This window comes from Penaeus japonicus, unplaced genomic scaffold, assembly GCF_977035675.1.
Source record: "Penaeus japonicus unplaced genomic scaffold, GWHDUDI00000001_assembly GWHDUDI00000037, whole genome shotgun sequence".
Classification (NCBI taxonomy): Eukaryota; Metazoa; Arthropoda; class Malacostraca; order Decapoda; family Penaeidae; genus Penaeus; species Penaeus japonicus.
The window spans coordinates 26,164,127-26,173,188 of NW_028234439.1; the positions used below are offsets into that span (position 1 = coordinate 26,164,127).

At 31.8% G+C, this 9,062-nt stretch overlaps 2 protein-coding genes across 2 annotated transcripts; both read left to right on the plus strand.

The window, feature by feature from the left end:
* The first annotated feature begins 977 nt into the window (after window positions 1-977).
* Window positions 978-1,820, plus strand: LOC147467306 (cuticle protein 7-like). The gene is made up of 3 exons (XM_086532004.1): window positions 978-1,004; window positions 1,109-1,183; window positions 1,355-1,820. The coding sequence occupies exons 1-3, from the start codon at window positions 993-995 to the stop codon at window positions 1,730-1,732; spliced, it is 465 nt and encodes a 154-aa protein (XP_086388130.1). The 5' UTR covers window positions 978-992; the 3' UTR covers window positions 1,733-1,820.
* Window positions 1,821-5,197: 3,377 nt separating this feature from the next.
* Window positions 5,198-6,119, plus strand: LOC122255577 (pro-resilin). The gene is made up of 3 exons (XM_043019754.2): window positions 5,198-5,234; window positions 5,414-5,488; window positions 5,783-6,119. The coding sequence occupies exons 1-3, from the start codon at window positions 5,223-5,225 to the stop codon at window positions 6,080-6,082; spliced, it is 387 nt and encodes a 128-aa protein (XP_042875688.2). The 5' UTR covers window positions 5,198-5,222; the 3' UTR covers window positions 6,083-6,119.
* Window positions 6,120-9,062: the final 2,943 nt, after the last annotated feature.

Below are 9,062 nucleotides of genomic sequence, written 5' to 3' on the forward strand. Positions count from 1 at the left end.
AAACTGTACTGCCGATTGTATGTATATATATACTCTATTAAGTTTTATATTATATATACATACATATTACTTACATTTATATATAATATATATATATATATATATATATATTATATATATAATATATACATATATATGTATATAAACATAAATTTTTATATGTATATATTTATATGTACTGTATATATACATATGCATATGCGTGTATGTACACACACACACACATACACACACACACACACACACATATATATATATGTATATATATATATATATATATATATATATATATATATATATATATATACATACATACACACACAAATGTATACTGGTATATGTACACAGGCAAGCAACCGGACGTGGAAAATTTAATAATGTAAAGATGGCGGTAAATAAGAAAATGAGAGCAACTCCAGGTTCTAAAATACACTAACCAAATATTGACAAAACCAGAGACGACTCCTGTCGACCGTGAAGAAAAGCCATCAGTCATGACGAAGGCTTGTAATGAAAACCAGCTCGACCTTGGCATTCAAGAGGACGAAGAGCTATGAACTTATAGAGAGAAGAGAGAGAGAAGAATAAAGAGAGAGATGAAGAAAGAAAGATAAGAGTGAAAAGAGGAAGATTAATGATGAGAGAGATAGAAAAGAGAGAGAGAGAGAGAAATGAAGAGAGAGAGAGAGAGAAGAATGAAGAATGATAGAGAGATAGAAAAAAGAAGATGGAGATTGAGAAAGAGATAAGAGTTAAGAGAAAGAGAGAAAAAGAGAGAAGAGTGAAGAGAGAGAAGAAGCGAGAAGATAAAAAAAAAAAAAAAAATGGTCGTGAAGAAAGGGACCGAAGGTGAAAGACAATGAGGGGCTATAAAAAAAAAAAAAAAATGAAGGGCGATAGGCAACTAGTAGAAGAGTGACGTCACTTGGCTCACACTATAAATACGTACGATCCCCATGCTTGGTCAGTTCTGTGTCAACTACGTCTCCAGAATGAACGCTAAGGTGCGTGGCAATTAGGTTTAAGATTAGTGTGTAATTCAAGACAATCATGTAATTATTCCAGATTGTGATAACGCTCATATTACTATGGCAAGGTCTGGTTGCAGGTCCTCTTCTTGCTCGGCGTGGTGGCTGTGGCAACTGCAGATAAGCTGCCAACGTACTCCTATGGCGCCCCACAGGTGAGGATTGGGAATGAAACATCATGACATATATCATCCGTAGACTTTCAAAGATTATTAATTCTTTTAAAGATTTTCGACGAAGAAAGATTGTTGGTAATTATGTTATGTACCGAATAATTTTGGGATTTAAAACACCTGCTGACTGAATCACAAATATCTGCATTTTAGGGATCTTTCGAAGACTCCATGGAATATGATGATGCCAAGTACGACTTCAACTGGGCTGTGAAGGACGAGTATTCCGGTAACGACTTCGGCCAGCAGGAGTCCCGCGATGGTGACAACACTCAGGGATCCTACTACGTGCAGCTCCCCGACGGCCGCCTGCAGAAGGTGACCTACTACGTGGATGGCGACAACGGCTACGTTGCCGACGTGACCTACGAGGGCGAGGCTCGCTATGACTCCGTGGAGTCTCGCGAATACGCCGCCCCCAGACCCGTGTACTCCGCCCCCGAGTCGGAGGAGTCCGTTGAGACTCCCGTGTACAGCCCACCACGACCCCAGTACGCCGCACCCAGGCGCTCCTACGGATTCCCTCAGTAATTTGGCTTTGAATATCTATAGCTGTCATAAAACAGTATTAAGCTATATCTATTTATGGACCCGACCTAAATAAATATGCATTTTTGTACATGTAACGTTTATTAGAACCTTTTATCTAGAGTAACATAGAAACACGCACACACACACAAAACAAATGTTTTGCAATTGCTTCTCTCCTAAAGCCAGTTGAAAAGTCAATTGAAATTCCCGTGTACGACCCACCACGACCCCATTTTGCCTCACCCCCCCCCCCACACACACACACACAAACACAAACACATACTAATAACAAAATTGGCAGGATTTATATCAGAGGAAAAAAAAAAAAAAAAAAGAAGAAAAAAATACAAATAGAAATGCCGATACGTTCAGCTTGTTTGTTTTAGAGGGTCATGTAATTATACACAATAAATGATTAAGTTTTGAGATATTGCAAAATAATGACAAGATATCATTCCCATATAGTGAGAGAGAGAAAGAGAGAAAGAGAGCGAGAGAGGTATGTTACGATGATATATAAATCATAGTTTTATTTCTATAACGAAGGCGACATATAATAAAAAACAATGGCTGAACACAAGGAGCATAAACATAATATATATATATATGTATATATATATATATATATATATATATATATATATATATATATATATATATATAACTTTAAAAATAAAAAAGTAAAACTCGTCCGGTTTTAGGCCCTTTGTAGGTTTACGCCCATGTCATTTTTCCAAGTAAGGTTTTCGTGTAACTTTTTGAAGCATTGTGTCCGAAATGGTTTATCTTGTGTCTCCTATTTTCCTTAACCTCATGGGCGGCAGTAATACGAACGGGAAAATAAATTATCATATTGACAAGGTATCATAAGCGGCACAGGGAATTTCTGACTAAGTGACTGTGAAGTTAAAATATCTGCATAACTTTTTAGACGAAAAAATATATACCTGAGTCAGCCATGAATATTTATTCAATACTGGTATATGAGACAAAAACAATATAGAAGTTTTTAATACACACACACACACACACACACACACACACACACACACACACACACACACACACACATATATATATATATATATATATATATATATATATATATATATATATATATTTCAATGTGTGCTTGCTGGCTTTTCTCATATTTATATTTCATCCTATTTGCAATGACTCTCTGGCACGTACCACGAACAAGATTTCTCCATACTGAACAATCATTGACAACAAAGCTTTTGCAAGTGTCGTTGAATCTCTGGCGCGGACGACCAAGTGGCCTTGAACCACAGGTAAACTCTATAGAGAAAGCTTTGTACAGGTCTTTCGCTGTCCACCCTTGAGACACAGCCGAGCCAATGGAATGTGTTCCTGAAAAAGTTTTAGCTTTATGGTTTCAACTTCAATTGTTTCCCGAACTTCGTTGTTAGTCGCGAAGTGGTCCAACTTGGTGTTCATTATTTGTTTTAAAAGATGTAGTTAGACTTCAATATAATGGAGAATCGTTCCCACAACTATTCATTAGTTATGGCATGAGACTGATTAAGGACTACAATCATGGTTTCTTCTAGAAGATCTCTTAAGTCACCACAACCTGTTTTTTTTTTTTTTTTTTTTTTTTTTTCGTAAAATTATGTTAGAATTTACAAATACGATTATTATTTGTCATCATTATCATTATTATCATTAATCATTATTATTATCAAAACGGTATTCGCACCGATTTTTTTTTCGAAGCATTTTTTTCTCTTTTTTTTTGTAAAGTAACTTTCCAAGGTCCTCATGCAAGCGACATTTGCCAACTTCACTCTGATTACTAAGAAATCTGTAGACCAGAATGTACTATAAGTAAGAGGAACTTTTCAGGTGCGATCCCTAAGTACTAAAACCTTTTGAATAATTTAATCTGGACTTTACCATGCTTAATGATCTTCAAGGCATCAGATACCTAGAATATAACAAAATAATTAATAAATCAATCAAGGGAAATGGTAATATACCACAAGATAATAATCGTATTTATAAACGGTAAAAAAAATATTCAGAGGAGAATGATTATTACAAAACTGCTAAACGCAGGGAAAAGAGAGCGTAAGCGAAAGAGAGAGATATAGATCAGAGAGAGAGAGAGAGAGAGAGAGAGAGAGAGAGAGAGAGAGAGAGAGAAAAAGAAAAAAAAAAGAACGAGAGAGAGAGAGAAAGAGAGAGAGCAAAAGTTAAAGAATCTGCAAGTCGATATGGATTCAGAAGAGATAGAAGATTTATCATGGTAAAAAACAAATTTAAAAAACTATAAGATATCTATCATAAAGAAAATTCCGAATGATTTATTACCTGCAGATCTCACGGGTTTCGAATGCACAATACCTACTTCAAAAAGTATGATCAGAGACGAAACAAAGTAATGAACACGCAGCCATGATAAGAGAGAGGAAAATAATCTTAATTGCTCAAGGACGGAGATGTTGATGAAGAAGCGGAAGGAGACGGAGAATAAAAAGAGGAACAAGGATAAAAGAGAAGACGGAGGGGAAAAAGGAAACAGAGGGGAAGAGAAGAAGATAAATCGTAAATCACGCGACGAGATAAGAGAAGACGAAAAGAAACAGATGTCATGACGGAATTGTTGATAAGGAAGCAGAAGAAAGAGACATAGAATAAGAAGAGGAACAAAGATAAAAGAGAAGACTAATGGTAAAAGGATAAAGAGACGAAAGAGAGAAGACGAAAAGGAAAAGGAGAGGAAGAGAGAAAGAAGAAATCGTAAATCACGCGACGAGATAAGAGAAGACGAAAAGGAACAGATGTCAGGACGAAATTGTTGATAAGGAAGCAGAAGAAGGAGACGAATAATAAGAAGAGGAACAAGGATAAAAGAGAAGACGAAGGGTAAAAGGACAAAGAGACGATAGAGAGAAGACGAAAAGGAAAAGGAGAGGAAGAAAGAAAGAAGAAATCGTCAATCACACGACGAGATAAAGCCAGGTGTCAAGCAAAGCATCCTGACCATGACATTCAGGAAGGGCGGAGACGAACAGAAGTCAGGAGCGCCCTTCAAGGAAAAAAAAAAAAGAAAAAAGAAAAGAAAAGGCTTGTATTATGAATGTATTGAATGACATGTGATTGTTTTTTGAAATTAGCGAAGTAGAGTAACATATATAAGAATGAATAAGTTATAGTCTGTAGTAATTTCAATAGAAATTGTTCGAAGTAAAGGTTAAAGAAAAATATAAGTGATCTGTAGATTAAAAATTTATGTGTGTTGCATTATGTTGTTTTCTCTTTTTATCTTTTTTATGCTTGTTTTTTGTGTTTTGTTTTTGTTAAGTTTGTAATGTTTTGTTTGTGTTGAAGGGCAGCGAGTGGTCTGCTTTTACATATCGGAAATCCGGATGAGGCAAAAAAACAGGGCCGTGACGTCAGCTGGCACGGAGTATAAGTACGTAGGCTTTCCTCGGTGAGACAGTGTAGTGTCAACCGAGTCTTCACAATGAACGCTAAGGTGTGAGAATCTGGGCTGAAGTCTTTGGATTATATACATAGTTTTCTTTGATGTATAGTTGTCACTTTTCGTTAACCAGCGTTGATGATTCTAGTATAGTGTTAGTCTTACATAGTAATAGTTTGGTATTTGATAAATGAAGATGCAAGATCACTACATTATATGTAATCCTTCTGTAGGTCCTCGTCTTCCTGGGTTTGGTGGCTGTGGCTGCTGCAGATAAGCTGCCGACCTACTCCTACAACGCCCCACAGGTAGGTTCGAAGATATGTAGTATGTATATACATATACATATAAATACATAAATGTGTACACATGTTTACACATATACATAGACATATGTATACACATATGGATACACACACACACACACATATATATACATATGTACGCAGATAAACACATATTTGTACAGTATATGTGTGTATCTTGTTTTCGTCTGTGTATATGCGATGTATCATTGAATGCCAATAGAGTCGAAGCATACCAGTGACTTCTGCAATAATCAGATGTTGGTAAACAAAACAATAATGTCTATATTTTTTCAGGGTTCTTTCGAAGACTCCGTGGAGTATGATGATGCCAAGTACGACTTCAACTGGGCTGTGAAGGACGAGTATTCCGGCAACGACTTCGGCCACCAAGAGTCCCGCGATGGTGACAATACTCAGGGATCGTACTACGTGCAGCTCCCCGACGGCCGCCTGCAGAAGGTGACCTACTACGTGGATGGCGACAACGGCTACGTTGCCGACGTGACCTACGAGGGCGAGGCTCGCTATGACTCGGTGGAGTCTCGCGAATACGCCGCCCCCAGACCCGTGTACTCCGCCCCCAGACCCGTGTAACTTACAGTTCCGCGCCCCCGAGTCGGAAGAGTACCCTGTACTTAGAGAAGTGAATTATATTATAACATTGAGTTTATAAAAGACAGTTGAGACTCCCGTGTACAGCCCACCACGACCCCAGTATGCCGCACCCAGGCGTTCCTACGGATTCCCTCAGTAATTTGGCTTTGACTATTTATAGCTGCCATAAAACAGCAGTTGTATTAAACTTTATCTATTTATGGATGCGACCTAAATAAATATGCATTATTTTTACACACAGTGTTATTTTTCCAATTCATCGACCTAGAAATACGTCAGCCACATACAAGAGAGAGAAAGAGAGAGAGAGGGAGAGTGGGAGAGCGAGAGAGAGAGAGAGAGAGAGAGAGAGAGAGAGTGAGATAGACTTCATCTCTATGATTTTATGTAGACAAACACACACACATATGTATAATATATATATACATATATATATACATATATATATATATATGTATCTATATACATACACACACACGCATTTACGTTTATTTACATGTCTATCTACATATAATGTTTATGTTAATGTTAATGTTATCATTAGCAGTTTCGGCTAGACTAAAATTATGGATTTCACCATACCTGACGTATTTTTGGAAGTAAACGATTTAGGTATATGTAGGAGTTCCCGAGCACTGAATATATGCATTATCTATCTATCTATCTATACACACACACATATATATACATATATATATACATGTTTACATATATATATGTATTTATATAAATATATATACATATATATATATACATGTTTACATATATATATGTATTTATATAAATATATATACATATATATATATATATATTTTAATATATATATATATATATATATATAGATATAATTATATATATATACACACAAAATTAAATATATTTGAATGTATAAAGAAATAAATATACATATACATATATATATATATATATATATATATATAGATAAACATATACGGTATATATACATGTATATGTATATATGAATAATTGTATGTACATGTAACACACACACAAACCTACACACATGTATATAATGTATATATATATATATATATATATATATATAATATTATATATATATATAGGATATATGTATAATATATATATATAATATACATAATAATTATATATTACATATATATCTATCTATATATATATAATATATACTATATATATATATATCCGTATATAGTATATATATATATAGAGATTACATTACATATATATATATATCATACATTATATATATATATATATAGTATAGAATGTATATATATATATATATATGTATATATATAATATATATATATATATATATATATATATAATATATATATATATGTATGTATGTATGTGGTGTGTGTTTGTGCGTTTGTACATACGTGTGTGCATTGCATCATATATATCAATATATATATATATATAATTATATATATATATATTTTATATATATATATACTTAGGATATATGTATATATATAAAATATTGTCAATATATATAGAGTAAATATATATATATATATATATATATATATCGTCCATACATATATATACATATAATCATACATACATACATACATACATACATAAGATATATATATATATATTATCATATATATATATATATATAATATATATTATTATATATATTATATATATATATATTGTATATATGTATATTATATATATATATATATAATATATTTAAATATATATAATATAGTATATATATAAGTTTATATATATATACTATATCATATGTGTGTTGTGTGTGTGTGTGGTGTGTGTGTGTATATATTAAAATGGTAAATATAAATACATTATACATGTATCTAGTTATATAAATATATATATATATATATAATATATATACTCTCTATATATAATATTATATATATATACTATATATATATATATATACTATATAATATATATATAGTTATATATACATACACAAGAACACACATACAACACACACACGGAAATATGTATACATATGTATAAATCATATATTATATATAAGATATATATGATATAATATATATTTATATAGATAGATATGATAGATAGATAGATGTAAATAGTCTGTATAGTATGAATATTATATATATATATATATATATAATATATATATCATAATATATATAATGATATATATATACATGTACATATATGTATGTATGCGTATATATACATATCTATATCTATATATCTATATCTATTTAATTGTATATATATATGTTTGGGTATATATATATATATATATATCTATATATATATATTACATATATACATATAATATATATATAATATATATATATATTATATAAAGTTATAGTCTATATATAAATAACTATATATCTATTCATATATCTATATATACATTGCATATATACTCTACCATCCAACTATACTATATATATATATATAACAATAATATATTATAAACGGGGTATATATATAAATATATATATATGTATAATGGTTATCATATATCACATATATATACACACATGTACACACACACACACACACAAACACACACACATACACTAAAACACAGAACACAATATTTCATGATTGGCATTTTACGTGCAGTATTACAGTGCAACACCTAACCACATATTGAGCATATCTTGAGCATTATATAAAAGTCCGCCAATTTATATGGAAAACATTAATTCCACATCATTGATTTTCCGTCAAGAGTAAGCAGAGAATATGAATATAGATATATAAATATAAATATAGATACATTGATAGAAAGAAAGATATATGAATATAAATAAAGAATATGAATATAACTAAATAAGTTGAGAATATAAAAAACAAACAAACAAAAAACGTTACCCTCATAATCCAGATTTTTTGCCAGCTGTACAAGGAGGAAAATTCTCAAATCGGATCCAGTTTCTCCAAAGGCAGATACATATTGCATCATGTCCAGCGGGAAAAAAGG